At 34.7% G+C, this 16,175-nt stretch overlaps 1 protein-coding gene across 1 annotated transcript; it reads right to left on the reverse strand.

The window, feature by feature from the left end:
- Positions 1–10,930: 10,930 nt before the first annotated feature.
- On the reverse strand, positions 10,931–14,765 carry LOC109810086 (glyceraldehyde-3-phosphate dehydrogenase GAPC2, cytosolic). Its single transcript, XM_020373469.3, has 11 exons — positions 14,633–14,765; positions 14,306–14,406; positions 13,625–13,740; positions 13,427–13,526; positions 12,892–13,038; positions 12,724–12,784; positions 12,544–12,641; positions 12,082–12,224; positions 11,919–12,002; positions 11,581–11,670; positions 10,931–11,290 (listed from the first exon to the last, which is right to left on the reverse strand). Exons 1-11 carry the CDS (start codon positions 14,661–14,663, stop codon positions 11,248–11,250), a joined length of 1,014 nt encoding a protein of 337 aa, XP_020229058.1. The 5' UTR covers positions 14,664–14,765; the 3' UTR covers positions 10,931–11,247.
- Positions 14,766–16,175: the final 1,410 nt, after the last annotated feature.

Raw genomic sequence — 16,175 nt, forward strand, 5'->3', positions numbered from 1 at the left:
AAGATTGACTTCTCCCACCACTTCTCTTTTAGAACCGTCGAAAGCTCGGACGATCATATTGCTCGGGCGCATTTGGATTCCCTTGATTGCCATTTGATCAAACGTTCTTTTTGGCATCACATTCAAGGAAGATCTGTTATCCACCAAGACTTTAGCGATGTGATATTCCTTGCACTTTACAGAGATGTGCAAGGGCTTATTGTGGTTTGGTCCCTCAGCGGGGATTTCTTCATCGGTGAAAGTGAGGTGATCATTAGCCGTGATGTGACTAACAATCCCCTCAAACTTGTCTTGGGAGATAGTGTGCGACACATATGCCTCGTTCAAGACTTTCAACAGAGCTTGTCGATGCGGTTCGGAGCATAGGATCAACGACAACAGAGAAATCTTTGCTGGCGTCTTATGAAGTTGATCCATGATGGAGTACTCGCTCTGTCGGATATATTTTAACAGCTCATCAGTCTCCTCCTCGGATTCTTTATTTTCCTCAGTTTTTTCTTCTTTTTCTTTCCCTTTATTCTTGGGAGCTTTATCATGAAGATCTTCGGGAGTGTAGATCCTGCCACTCCTAGTCATGCCCCCAAGTCCAGCGATGTTGGAGATATCGCTGTCGGCAGAAGAATGGATGTCGTATATCCATGGCACAGCCTTATTTGATTCGTAGGGAAAAGGCCTTGGAGTAGTGATCCTTAACGGTGTTGGACCTTCCCCTTTGTTTGTCTTGATTACCAACAACGGAGTTGACGTGTGTTCGCTTGGCGCGGTTGTTGGCTTGCATTTAATAACAAATGGCGTGCGATCCATTCTGAACATACGCATCGCTTAATCCTTTCTTTTTATTACTTATTATTAATGAATTACTAGGAGGGATGTATGAAATGTAAACCAAGATCCCTCCATGATCTTTGATAATGATGCATGATATGAGATGATGGCGGTGAATATGCATGCATTGTGTTTATTCAACTAAGCATTATCATGTTTTCGGGATGTCCCTAAGATGATGCATGATATTGCTTAGTTTGGATAAATAACCCTTTTTCTTTTTTCGGGTATTTTGTTTTGTATATATTTTTATTTTTTTATTTTTTGGGTGAAAATGGAAACTACCTATATGAATGTGATGAAGGTAGATGTTAACACCATGTAATGGAAGATTCTTATTCCTATTTATTCTTATTTTAAAAAGGAATGTTGTATGTTTAAAGAATGCAATGTATGCTCAAACAATGTCACATAAACAATGCACAAACAATTCACTCATCCACGAACAGTCACGAGCGAATCACGAGGTAGGGGTATCCTGCAGAAAAGTGCATATTCAAGGAGGTTCTAACTGTTCTCACTGGTCTGAGGCCCCCAAGGTGCCCCCATTATAGGGACCCAATTCCTCTCGTCGTAAGTCGATGGAAAGTTCTAACGCACTGTCGGACTTGAGTTCATGGTTTTCACCTTGAGTGATGTTTTCCGACAACGGTCTACGGGCACCTATAGACCCATTCGACAACCGGCCGTACTAACATCCACTCCCTATGGCTTTCCACTCATGCCCCCGGGTATAGAGGGAACTGTTGTGTGCAAAGGTTTGTGTGCAGTTTGTATTTCAAACAATTGCGAGAATTAAAAATACAACAGTTATTAAAGCCAAATAGATAAAGCATGTTATCATACAAGTGAGGGGTAATAAAGTAAATTTAAACTATTATTTTGAAAAGAATCCATCACTAAATGGGATTGACTCTCGAAGCTTCCCCAGTGGAGTCGCCATCTGTCGCCACCCCCGCCGAAACGGACCTTGGCATTCGCGACGATGGTCGGACTCGTTTTTATAGTTTTGAAAAAGTGGTGGATTGTTAGAACGACTTATTCTCAAACTGAGACCTCATCGAACTAACAATTTTATTAAATGATTCACCAATCCATGTTAATCCCAAGCGGGACCCTCCATGGATTAGTGGTTTTCGCAAAGTAGTAGGGTTCTTGGAGTCGCCACCAATGTTTTACTCAAAACATTGGAAAAAGGGATAAGGCAATTGATTTCACAAATCAACTTTGGCCATTACAACCAGAGTCGGGTAAGGGAGTCGGTTACGTGTGAGGAAGGTGTTAGCACCCCACAACGCCCCTTTCGGGTTCCCTATGACGGATTATTTCATAAATAACAGTGTAAAATTACTAAATTACCCCTATTTATTATAAACGGCTATGAATAAGATATCTACATGATGAATAAATTAAACATGCGATGCAACAATCAGAAAGCAGTAAAAGGAAGGATTTTGAAGAAGAAACCTTTGAAACGTGCTTTTATATATTCAAATGTTAGGAGGCTTTTTGGCGCTCCCTCCCACTACACGCTCGCTCGCTCCTTCCCTAAAAATTAATCTTTACTATGGAAATCAAAAAAGATTTCCCTTCGACTAGTTCGAATTCTCAAGCTAAATGCTCAGAACTCAAGAACTTCGTCGGATCGGCTCTCGGAGAGAATTCTAGGGCAGAACACTGCTCAAAAACCCCAGAATACTCAAGAAGAGAGTCCAAGAAGTGTGGAAAAGTGTGGAATGACGTCCAAATGACGTCCTATATATAGGAGTGAGGCGCAGTACGGCCTCTGACATCAATACGGCCCGTACTGAAGATTTGAACTACAGTACGGCCGTATTGAATTCAGTACGGCCGTACTGAAGTTTCAAAAACTTCAGTACGGCCGTATTGGTTTCAGTACGGCCGCACTGAAGTTCAAAAACTTCAGTACGGCCGTATTGGTTTCAGTACGCCCGTATTGTAGTTCAAATTGTTCAGTACGGCCGTACTGAACTTCTAGGAGGCCGTATTGAGCTTCAATCCTCCCACATCCTTATTTTAAGCTACTCTAAGACCTCTAAACCTACAGATAATCATCCTAGGGTCTTCCAGGAGTCCTTCTGGCTGACTTTCCTTCGGTCTTTGAGAGTCTTCGAGTCTTATTTCCGACCCGGACAATTTTAGGGGTCTACAAAGCCAAATAAATAAAAACAAACAAAGTAAAGGGGAACATATTTAAATTATTATTCTTATTTTATTAACGTCATCATTTATTTGGGCCTGACCCTCTTAAAACTTCCCTAGTGAAGTCGCCATCTGTCGCAACCCAAAAATTTCCGATCTTGTGACTTATGTTTAGACATCCTTTCAAAAATCTCGTCAATTAAGGAATGCACGGGCACCAGACTAATCCTTAATTAATGATTTTGAAAAATGGTTCATGGAGTCACCACCAAGATTTTACTCAAAACATTGGAAAAAGAAAAGGTTTTTAAAAGTGCAATAATGGCCTTGATAACCAGAATTCGGTTCGGGGGTCGGTTACGTGTAGGGAAGGTATTAAGCACCCCTACAACGCCCTTTATCGGTACCCTTATGATGAAGTTAGCATAGTAAAAATAATAATATAAATGTTTATTTACATGCCTAAATTTAAATTAAGCGATCGACCCTAGAATGTCTACATATTTCTTTTATTATAACAATATTTAAAATAAAAGAAGTGAAAGATGGAGCAAGAGATTGATGAGAAATACCTTGTAGCAAGCTTTATTAGATCTTCAACTATGGAGACTTTTAGGCGCTTTTGGCTACCTTTGACACTACAATATGCCTCACAAAACTCAAGAAATACAATAGGAGGGAGAGAGAGAGAGAAATTTCGAGCTCTAAGGAGTCTTGGACGAAATATTGTGGCCTTCAGAACTCTGCCCAAGTCTGCTATTTATAGACATTAAAAAGTTGTCAGAACAGCCCGTTCCAGATTCGAAACGGCCCGTTCTAGATCTGTATGTTATGTGTTAATTTTGTATCTTGGAACGGCCCGTTCTGAAACCAGAACGGGCCGTTCCTTAGTTGAGTTTAACACATAACTGCCTATGTTGGAACAACCCATTCCAAACTAGGGTTTTAGGCCTTTTTTGTAACTTGGAACGACCCGTTCTAGTTTAGGACCGGCCCATTCCAGTTTGGGAACGACACGTTTCAATTCAGGAACGGCCCGTTCCAACTTGGGAATGGTCCTTCCTATTTTGGAACAGCCCTTTCTGGACTACTAAAACTAGCTTATTTGGGCTTTAGGCCTTTTGATGTCATGTCCTGTTGTTTCCATGCTTCGGGAGCTCCTTTCTTTGATAATAGACGTCCATTTCATTGATTTTGTGGGTCTAGACGAAATTGGTTGTCTACATGGCCGAATATTTTTAAGCATTTTAATGAATTGGATGAGTTTCTCTCAAATTCTCTCTCTCAAAGCTTGTTTCTCTCTTTGAAACTTTTTCCATTTCTATTATCCTCTCATGAGTGGTGAGAATTTGAAGAGACTTATCACTTTTCAAGAGTGTGGCGCCACCTAAGGGAGATCCTACCTTTACAATTATGTGTTAGACATGTCTTCTAACGTCATTGGAAGCCATTTAAGGAGCTTGAAGGAGTCCAAGAAGTTAAAGACCATCCAAGAAGCTTGAAAGAGGAACTACATCATTCAAGTATCTCTTAAGGTTTCCATAATATACAATTGTCTATCATGTTCTTAACATCTATTACATATATGATTGACGCGTTTGAATTTTTAAATGAATGCTTTATACCTTAATAAATTGAAAGTCATTGTCTTAGAACTCACATTCTATTAAAGGTGTATAAAAGGATGTAGAACATTAGAACAAAGGACAAAGTTCCCGGATTTCATAGAAAAGGTGTAGGAAAAAGACTTCAACCTTGTTGAACATTAACTTTGTTTCTTGTTGTTTCCATTTTGTTGCTCTATTATGATAAGTAGTGAGGAGCACGTTTAGGTGAAAGGCATTAATTGAAGAATTTAATGCACCACTGAGTACTTCTTCTCTCTCTAGATCACACGAAGGAGTAAGACGAAGTAGTTCTATGAATCAAACACAAGAAGTTGCAATGGTTATCTCTTTCGAAGCTACTATATAAGAAGCTCTTGAACTCAAGAAAAAAATGACTTAGAGAAGATTTTGAGATACAAAGAAATTATACAACTCAAGAGAGAACCACACAGAAAATATTATTCAAGAGTTTTGTTGTACTTGAACATTTGTTGTAATCACGTCTAAAAGAGACAACTTGATGGAGGACTATCCAAGGAGGCTGCACACTTGAAGAACATGGAGCCTTTAACTAGGTCCATGGTTACGAGGATAGAGGAGGCTTCTACAGAAAAGGTACTTATTAGACCTATGCTTTTCATGAGCATTGAGTATGATTCCTCTTATTAGTCCCTTAGTTTCCATTGTATATACCTTGTATGATACTTGTACATACTAGTTACTTGTATAAGTGCATTTAGCCTTTATATTTGTGAGGCACTTTCTTTCTTTTCTTATAGGTTATCCCTTTGGGATTTTAGGGTATGTTCCTTGGAGACTTTTTCTCTATTTAATCTTGTATTAAGGGTCATTATTTTTCATATTTTTAGTAGTAGAAGTGGGGTGACAAATAGTAAGGTGTGTAGGTGTAACTAGTAATTGGGCTTGTGGTGGGCCTAGGCTAAATTTTACATATTAGGCTTATTTTCCTCCATCTTTTTCAAGGAATTGATTTAGCTAGGTCTCACAATCATTTGGTGAACCTAACTAAACCTATTCCAAGAGTTTTGGATTAGATTAAGTGAAGGAAACAAGCCTTGGCCGTGATGGGCTCCTTCCTTCCATGGTGTGTTCTTTGACTTCCAAGGAGGAGCTCCCTCTTTCTCCACGAACTTGGAAGAAGGATGATGGCTGGATGTTTCCTGAAGGGTGGTGGAAAACAATATTAGAAGGGTGAAGGTGGAGGTGGGCAAAAAAGGAGAATGAAAGGTGGAAGGTGCTTTCGGTGCTCTTGGCTAGCTCTCTCCACCAAGGGATGGTGGAGGCCACTTAAGGGAGCTCAAACTCACTCTAGGGTAGAGAAGAGAGGAGAATGGCAGTGAGGACCTAGGAGACTAAGGAAGGCTTTTTGAGGCAAACTCTATATGGGGAGGCATTCATCCCAAGTTTTCTTGTTCCCTTTTAGAATGACATTTAACAATGTGGATAGGGATCTATTCACTACTTCAGTTTGGCCATCAGTTTGTGGATGGCAAGTAGTAGAATAGACAAGCTTTGTTTCTAATTTTTCTCAAACAATTTTCCAAAAATGACTAAGGAACTTAACATCCCTATCAAACACAATAGTCTTGGGTAAACCATGCAAATGAACCACCTCTTTGAAGAAAAGTTTAGCAATATAGCTAGCATCATCCACTTTGTGCCATGGAATAAAATGAGCCATTTTGCTAAAATGATCCACAACCACAAAATTTAGATTTTAAAAGACTTAGGGTTTTATCAACCCCAAAATGGCCCATGAGACCTCTCTCATGATTTTTCTTAATCAAAATCTTTCAAATGGATCCTTGGGGTATAAAGTCTTCCCATTTTAAAAAGGTACCCCTCAAGAAGATAGAACCCATCAAAAGGCTTATAGAGGCATTTGTTGAGTCAGAAAAGCAATTCCCAGCAAGGTTTTGAATGAGACAAATATAATACATGTTGTTATTTCTAACAAGCGTGTTAGTGTTTCAGAAAAACATAAATACAGACAAGCTAAAGAATAAAGAATATGCATGTGCCACTTCCTACACCAGAACCAAGATAAAGGAAGGCAGACAGAAGGCCAAAACAAGACAAAAATGGGTTAAACATCAGATGAAGTCCATATAAACATCAGATGAAGCTAAATGGTCAATCAGACAAAGATGAGTCAAGGCAAGTCTCAGCATAAGGATCACATGAAGAAGTAAACAAAGTTGAATGATAGAAAGAATATGAGATGTGCACCAGACGACTATGAGTCTAACATCAGACGAAGGTTGGTCAAAGATCATAAGAAAGTCAACTATGCATCAGACGAAGGACAACACAGAAAGAAAAGTATTCTAGATGGAAACAATGTCTATCCATCTCCAATGTTGACCAGACCAAAAGGAAGTCAAAGCATCAATATCAAATGCTCAGACAAAGATCACAAATTGAGATACATAGGACTAACAAACGTAGACGAAGACTGCCATGTAAGCACTTAAAGAATCAAGTCTCAAAGGACTACTCAGGCATCTTGTACAAACATACAAGAGCTCTCAACATGATCGCGTGATTAAAGGAAGAGAAGAAGAAGAAGAAAAGCACGCAAAAGCAAAGGCATGCATGTGTCAGAAAAAATACATTACTTTTTCAAATAAGGACAACGCTTTATAGCTATGCGACCGGAAAAGGACAAAAAGGTTCCTAGGTCTTAACTAAGGTCAGACACAGTAGCTAACAAATGAAGAAGACTTCACGGAATGTCTATAAAAAGGAAGCAACATTTAATGCAAGATCTAGAGCATTAAATGAAAGATCAAACTAGTCATGAACGACTACATTTGCTTCAATGGACATTTGCAACAGGCAAATTTTACAAGACTATATATATATCACGACTTCAAACCTTGAAAGGTTGGATTTGGCATTGACAAAGAGTGATATCCAGCCCATGAAACAATGAAACTAAAGACAGAACTTATAGAGTCAAATGTACCATAATGTATTTATCTCTGTAGACTAAGGAGTTCTAAGTGTAACTTAGGAACATGAACCTTAGTGAGTGTAGTCATCTTTGTATCCTCTCTGTAAGAGTAAACCACACACTCAATCTTTGTAAAACTAAGGTTTCATACCTTAGTGAGTGTAGAAATTATTGTATCCTCTTTGTGAGAGTAAGCCAAACACTCAAACCAGACCATATATTCATCATTTGTAAAGCCTGAAGAGGCTGGGGAAAGAATACTTGTAAAAGCTTGGAGAGGCTTATCAAAGAATACTTACTGCAAGCCAGAAGTGGCTGATTAAAGAATACTAGCACGATGAGTGAAGTTGACGAACTAGGAGAGGATAAGAATACTCGGGACCAGGAGTTGTTGTGACTTAGGTTGTCTAGAATACTCATTACAAGCCTGAAGAGGCTGATTAAAGAATAATAGCATTGACTAGTGAAGTTGACGAACCAGGAGTGGTTGAGAATACTCGGGACCAGAAGTGGTTGTGACCTAGGTGGTCTAGAATACTCACTGCGAGCCTGAAGAGGTTGATTAAAGAATACTAGCATCGACGAGTGAAGTTGACGAACCAGGAGTGGTTAAGAATACTCGGGACCAAGAGTGGTCGTGACCTGGGTGGTCTATAATACTCACTGCGAGCCTGAAGAGGCTGAACAAATAATACTTGTACTTCATTGAAAATCTAGTGGAACCCTTTAATTGAAGGAGACTAGACGTAGCTCAATTTGAGCAAACTAGTATAAAAATACTTGCACTATTTTTCAATGTTTCAGATGCACTTTTATTTAACTAATTTAATATACTGAAAACTTTGTGCAATGCTTATCGTCCATTACAACTATCTTCATATGAAAACCACACTTGTTCAATTTATAATCTTAAAGAACGATTTTCGTTTAAGAATCATTTTCCCTGTGCAGACGATAAACTCTCAGATGCAAAAATCTTTTGTTAAACCAATCATGCACAGTTACTGCTAAGCATTCAAAATAATATTTTTACTGGACGAAGAATGAGTCCCTTGCGAAAACATTTTAAAATTCCTTTGTTCACACCACACACATATTCAACCCCTCCTTCTATGTGTATTTCCGCTAACTTCAACATTTGGTGAAGGTGGATTGGAAATCTTTATCACCCTCATACAACTCCATTATATTATCAAATCCAAGAATTTGAGACCCCAAGGAAAATAGTAATGAGTGTCTTCTAGATAAAGCATTCGCCACCACATTATTATTTCCCTTCTTATATTTGATAATGTAAGGGAATTTCTCAAGATATTCAACCAACTTGGCATGTCTCTTATTTAGCTCCCTTGCCCTCTAATGTATTTAAGTGACTCATGATCAGTATGTATGATAAACTCCCTAGTCACTAAGCAATGCTCCCAAACTTGGAGGGCTCTAATAAGGGCATAAAGCTCCTTGTCATAGGTGGGATAATTCAAGGTGGCCCCATGGAGTTTTTCACTAAAGTAAGCAATTGGGTGGCCTCCTTGAAGTAACACGGCACCTATGCCAAAATCGGATACATCACATTCTAGCTCAAAGATTTGAGCAAAGTTTGGTTGAGCTAGAATGGGTGCATTGGTGAGCTTTTCCTTAAGGCCATTGAAAGCTTTTTCTTGGGCTTCACCCCAAATGAAAGGAACATCTTGTGTTCATTGATTACTCTTGCTAACCCTTTATCAGTTGCAGATACTACTTCATTTACTTACAAACATGTGAGTTTTTAATATACACTATGAAACCCTCCTTCCAGTGTCTATCTTTTCTCAACAATTATGAATGTTGGAGCTTGTTTTTGAAGACTTGTGTTATGTCTTAGTTATGTATTGCATATGGTGTAATTTGTTAAATTTGAAGTTATGACTTAGTTATGGATGTTAATTTTATGTTAATTTGTGTTGTGAATTCTTTTATAGATTATTTCAGGTATGGTTTGGTTTTGTTTCAATGCACAAATTATAGTAATGGAAGCACAAATTTTAAAGGTTCTCAATTGTTTATATTTTTAAATATAGATCGACTCATACAGGTCAATTGGTAACTTAATGGTTCAACCTCTAACCCATTGGCATAGTATCCTAACTGAGTTGTGTATCAAGACAAGTATGATAACATTGGTTATAAAAATGTCTTGTTTTGTCTATATTTAATTTAGAAATTATAGACAATATACTTTTTATGAAACAAGTGTTTGGATTAATTTCTTTATGATTATAAGTATATAATTTTAAATTCTATAACAAGCACAACTTGTTTAGAACATAAATTTTATTAAAAGTTTTTTGTATCTACATAATTATACAATTATTTAATTTTCATTTTATATATTATATTCAAATTGTATTTTAAATAATTTTAATTACAATAATATCTCGTGCATTGCATGAGCCCTCTTTCTAGTTAGAATATATGAAATATTTGAAAAGGAAATATCTACCAATGGGAGAGAGTGTGAGAGGTGTGTCGCATATGTGAGGGAGAGAGATGGAGAGTTGAGTTTCAAAAATTGGTTAAAAAATGTTATATTCAAAAAGTGTCATAGTTTAATTGAGAAAACATATTAACATGTTAGTGAAATTTCTATTTCTTGCACATAAAAGAAGAATTCTTTGTCCTATATGTTTGTGTTAAATGTAAAATTATAGTTTGGTCATTTAGATGGTGTTCTTGTTTTGCTCCTACATAATCCTATTTCAAAAAAAATGTGTACTTGACATTGACAAAAATATCAATTTTTTTTAAAGATTCTCCTAATTCTAAACATTATTAATTAACATTAATCACATTTAGTTAGTAAACAAAATGAAGTTGTCCACCTACAAAAGTCAAAACCCTAAACCTAAACTCAAAAAAAAATTAGTGGAAGTTTATTTACACTATCAATTACGAATACGAGCAAAGAATAATTTGATTAATTAAATTGTAGGGTTATTAATAAGGTTTCCATTCTTCTAGTAATTCTTCAAACATATAATTAATCCTACTTTATATTTATTCCACTGGTTTAAGGATACAAATAATATGTTTATATTTAAGGATGTAATTAATAAGTGTATGTTTATTTCATATGTTTGAAAATATAAATAATAAGTTTAAGTTATTTGTAAACTATTTGAATTGAAGTTGATATATGCTTGTAATTGGGATTTGAAAGCCATCTATGCAAGTATGCACTCTACAACACAACTTAGCGTGATCAATTAAGCCAACATCTTTTTTAAGTTGGTTTATAACCATCAAAATACCCAAAATAATTCAACCTTTTGAAATATTCGGCCATAAATACAACAACAAAAAAATATAAGCATCACAAATGTTGAAATGAATATTGATATAATTAATTAATAATATCATGAAGTGAAATCTCTCAAAATTTGATACCAATAAAGAAAATGGTAAATTGGCAATTACCAATTAATACTATCCTTGACAAGAAGAAATTTAATAACAAAAAATTTCAGATCTAGTGAATGCCTAAATGAGGGAAAGACATCACTTTCTGTGTAATTATATTTAAAAGGAAAACATTATTCCAGATACTACTAAATAATCATAGAGCTTGAACAAAATTCCTAATAGCTCATTGAGAATAATTATTCCATCATATATTTAGGCAAAATTCCTTGGAGCTTGTTAAACTGAGGCCATGTGTCGAATCAAATCAACCACACGAGTGCTGCAAACAAGAAAGAAATATTCAAAGTAATGCATAATAAACTAACTCCAACAAAAAAAAAGGTCACTTAGTTCCATGCAAATATAAGATAGTTCAAATAAAATATGCAAGTATAACAAAGTTAGTAAGATCTTTAGAGAATTAGTTATTATCTAGTATCTACAAATTTTGTTGTTGTTCCATCAAAAGTTAAAGTTATTTTTACATATCTTATTATAGCTAGTAGTAAAAAAGAAAAAGAAACTAATAACAACTTGTAAAATTAAAATGAAAAGGCATAGATTTTTTACCTGTATCCCCACTCATTGTCATACCAAGAGACAAGTTTCACAAAGTTATTGTTAAGTGAAATTCCAGCCTTTGCATCAAAAATGCTTGACCTGCCAACACATGGTGGATCATATTTTATAAGCTTCACTACACTAAAGCCTTGTTGATGAAAAATGACATGATATTAAATGATATTAAAAACTCCCAAGCATTAGTACCATAATCTAGCGTAGCAATAGACATTGTAAATCTTAATTGTTAAATCCCTTTTCCTAAGCTAAAATCAAATAATTGACCATCTTAGATGCATTATTCATTATGAAAGGCATAAAAATTTAGTAAATATAGGCATAATCACCTGCTGTCACCCACAAAATCAGTAGACACAACATCATCCTCTGTGTAACCAAGAATTCCTTTCATACTTCCCTCAGCTGCTTCCCTGTGAAAAAATGAGAACATGAGATTGAGGACTTAAACTATATCCATTACACACTCACAAAAAAATTTCTTATTCTCACTTGACAGCAGCTTTAATCTCATCATAACTAGCTCCTTTCTCAATTCTAACAGTGAGGTCAACCACTGAAACATCTACAGTTGGGACTCTAAAAGACATTCCTGTCAACTTGTTATTAAGGGATGGTAGCACCTTACCAACAGCCTGACAATTCAAAACATAATAGGAACACAATTATTTGCTAGAAGAAATTGTGTGGAAGAAAAAAAACTTACAAAAAAATCTAAAGATAATAGAAGCTGGAAAACAAAGAACATAATTTAGTGAATGTTACAAATATAATGGTCATATAACATAACTTGCATTCATGTGTTTGATTTTTATACCTAGTTATTTGTTCCAATGTCAATTATTCATTAAACTAACTAAAACTTGAAATTACATTATCCCTTAAATAAAATAAAACATGAAATCACATTAATAATGATAGAAAGCGACGTGTTTGTTCACATATGCAAGATACCTTAGCAGCTCCAGTGCTACTGGGAATGATGTTCACAGAAGCAGCTCTACCACCTCTCCAATCCTTCATTGATGGTCCATCAACAGTTTTTTGAGTAGCTATGTAACATAGATAGATAGACATGACAATTAAAAGTGATTCATGTGAAACTAAAAGGAATGCAAAATATTACACACATACCAGTAATAGAGTGAACAGTGCTCATAAGGCCCTCAACAATACCAAATTTGTCATGGATAACCTGAATATTTTTCAATAAGGTCACTTAATTAATAATTTGTTTTTTTTTGTATAATAAAAAATTGAAAATCTTTATTTTCAACTTTAAGCAAATATTAGATAAACTACCTTTGCAAGTGGAGCAAGACAATTAGTTGTGCAGCTTGCATTAGAAACGACGGTAATATCAGACTTATATTCATTTTCATTGACACCAACAACAAACATTGGTGCATCTTTACTTGGGGCAGAAATAATAACTTTCTTTGCACCACCCTAATAGCATAGGACATGTCCCAAAAAGAATTAGTTAATACAATGTTTTAACTTTCAAGACATTAAGATTTAAAACTCCTCTAAAATTTGCTAAAACATTGGTTATTGCATTATTCTTGGACACCACTCTTGAAATAAATATTTTTTTTCTCGAAGAAACAAAAGCACTCAAAGGAAAACATAGAAAAAATATGCAAGATGAACCATTTCCATCATTAATATTTGAATTATGAAATGATGTTAGATTTAATACAAAGTTTGCTGAGATATTATTCAAAAAAACTTTACCCTTCAATCTTATACTAGACACTCAAAAGTCAAAATATAGTGGCAATCACATAAATAAATGATTCACAACATTATGTAATGTGAAACCCAAATGGCAAACCTTCAAGTGTGCAGCTGCCTTGTCTTTATCAGTGAAAACTCCAGTGGACTCAACAACAAAATCAGCTCCAGCCTCACCCCATGGAATTTCCTCAGGGTTCCTAATAAAATAATGAAACAATTTTATCCTCAAAAACTGTTTCATTGTATTCATGCACAACCAATTTACTTAATATGAGTATATAAAGATAAAACTTACCTAATACCAAAAACAGCAACCGAGCTATCACCAAAAAGAAGGGTTTTACTATCCTTTAACTTGATCTCACAGTTTTTGAATTGACCATGAACGGTGTCATACTTGAACATGTAAGTCTGCATAAAACAATTTGAAATTACTAAGGGACAAAACTCATTAATGTTTGATTCAAGTAATGAACACAAATCAAATTTGAAACACATGAATATCCTACATTACAATTTGCAAATCCAGCACAATAATAGTCATTTGGACAAATTGATATTCTCATATATTCACCCATATACTTTTTCTTCAATACATGTATGAAACAAAATTAAATATATATATATATATATACACACATATATATATATATATATATATATATATCTTTAGTCTTGTGATCACATTGTATTTTCTTTTATACTTACCAAAGGTTAAAAGTTATCAAATTAGCATTATTAGATTTCATCTTAAAGCTAATTAGTATATTAAGAAAAGTTGTCCAACATGTTAGCTAAACCTCACCCTTTTAATTAAGATAGATAATGTGAGATTTTTCAACAAAAATAATGCAATTAAATATCATATTAGAAAAATTCGTGCATTTTAAACTACTACAATGCATGCAAGATTGAACATCATCTTCAAACCCACATGAGCTAGAAATAAAATAATTTAAATACATGATTTATTTACCATGTAATCAGTTGTGATGAAAGGATCATTAACAGCAACAAGTTCCACGTCATCTCTCTGCAATGCCACCCTGGCAACCAAACGACCAATCCTTCCAAATCCTTCATCATTACAAGCATGTGCACACACATTTTACATGTCATTATTATCATGGTACACACAAAAAATATCAATAAATTTTTCTTTGGTGTTTTACGTTGTCAATTGATAAAGTAGACACTCCCTTTTATTAATGGTTAGACAACTTAGATGGAACACAATTATCTAAAAATTCCAAAAAAAATAATGAAAAAATAAGTAAGAAAACGACATTGATCATTGGAGTACCATTGATGCCAATCTTGATCTTCTGACTCATTATCTCTCTCTAGATTTTAGCTGACACAAACAAATATGAGAGTAACAGAACTCAACGAATGCAAGAGTAGAGAAGATCAAAGTGAGATGACAATTTCAAAACAAAGTGTAGAGTTAGATATATACTATAATTGTGGTTGTTAGATCACATGAGTTAGGCGAAATAGGTGTGAATTGTGTGTTCCATACACCACAAACACCCGTTATTTTCGAGAGAAACTTTCAACGACTTACACAACCAAATTAAAACCGTTTTTAGCTAGAATCGGTAAAAGTCAATTTTATTAAAAGATTAAAAGCTAAAACTGGGGAAAAAAGCATAAAGGTTAAAAGCAAAAATTCATCTTTTAAAAATATGATATAATATATAATATTTGCAAATTAAGAAAATATACTAATTCATATTAAGATTTAATATTAAATCTTAATGAATTTCAAACAAGCAAGAGATTTAGTTCAATTGATTGAATGTGTGCAAGTTATTATAAAAATCTATTTATATATTATGTTTGTGCTTTAAATATTATGTAAATTTAATGTTCAAAAATGATTGTCTAAAATTTAATTTTCAAATATAATATCTTTGTTCCTATATATGAGAAATAAATGAGAGTCTTGTTTTGTTCCTAATTATAAGAAACATAGTTTACTTTTAAATGTACTAATTGATCATTTCCTTCTACACCCTTAATTTATTACGAGTCTATTAATGTGTCAACTACTCATTTTTTTTGGGAAAGTGAATGCATTTATTAGGCAACTAACACTATAATTTGTGTTCATTGGTTAAAAAAATTACTCCTAAACTTTTAGAAGTTTTATTAAATATTATTACTACCAATTACACTAAATAACTCTATGGCTATTTTTGAAAATTTTTAAATTATGACATTATTAATTACAACCAAAACTAATTTCAATACTTTCATTGGTCTTTATGAATTAGGTATTTATTTTTTATATATAGTTATAGATGTAGTATGAAATGATTAGGACTTATTATTTTTACTTAACTTTGAAAAAAAAATGTTCCTTTAATAAAAAAAAAAAACATAGATATTTTTGTACTACTCAACAAAACACTACATTTACTATAATACAACTATTAGGCAATGAAAAACATAATATCATCTAACCTACATTTACTCTGTGTGTGTGTGTGTGTGTGTGTGTGTGTGTGTGTGTGTGTGTGTGTGTTACAACTATTAGGCAATGAAAAACATAATATCATCTAACCTACATTTACTCTGTGTGTGTGTGTGTGTGTGTGTGTGTGTGTGTGTGTGTGTGTGTGTGTGTGTGTGTGTGTGTGTGTGTGTGTGTGTGTGTGTGTGTGTGTGTGTGTGTGTGTGTGTGTGTGTGTGTGTGTGTGTGTGTGTGTGTGTGTGTGTGTGTGTGTGTGTGTGTGTGTGTGTGTGTGTGTGTGTGTGTGTGTGTGTGTGTGTGTGTGTGTGTGTGTGTGTGTGTGTGTGTGTGTGTGTGTGTGTGTGTGTGTGTGTGTGTGTGTGTGTGT

Source organism: Cajanus cajan, chromosome 2 (assembly GCF_000230855.2).
Source record: "Cajanus cajan strain Asha chromosome 2, NIPB_CcT2T_4, whole genome shotgun sequence".
Lineage (NCBI taxonomy): Eukaryota > Viridiplantae > Streptophyta > Magnoliopsida > Fabales > Fabaceae > Cajanus > Cajanus cajan.

What these genes read in the sequence shown, in the direction of transcription:
- LOC109810086 (XM_020373469.3), bottom strand. Translation starts at nt 14,663, where the DNA reads ATGAGTCAGAAGATCAAGATTGGCATCAATG. An exon ending in GATCAAGATTGGCATCAATG is followed by an intron (nt 14,407 to 14,632) that starts GTACTCCAATGA and finishes GTAATGATGAAG; the next exon opens with GATTTGGAAGGATTGGTCGT. An exon ending in GAGATTAAAGCTGCTGTCAA is followed by an intron (nt 12,003 to 12,081) that starts GTGAGAATAAGA and finishes ATTTTTTCACAG; the next exon opens with GGAAGCAGCTGAGGGAAGTA.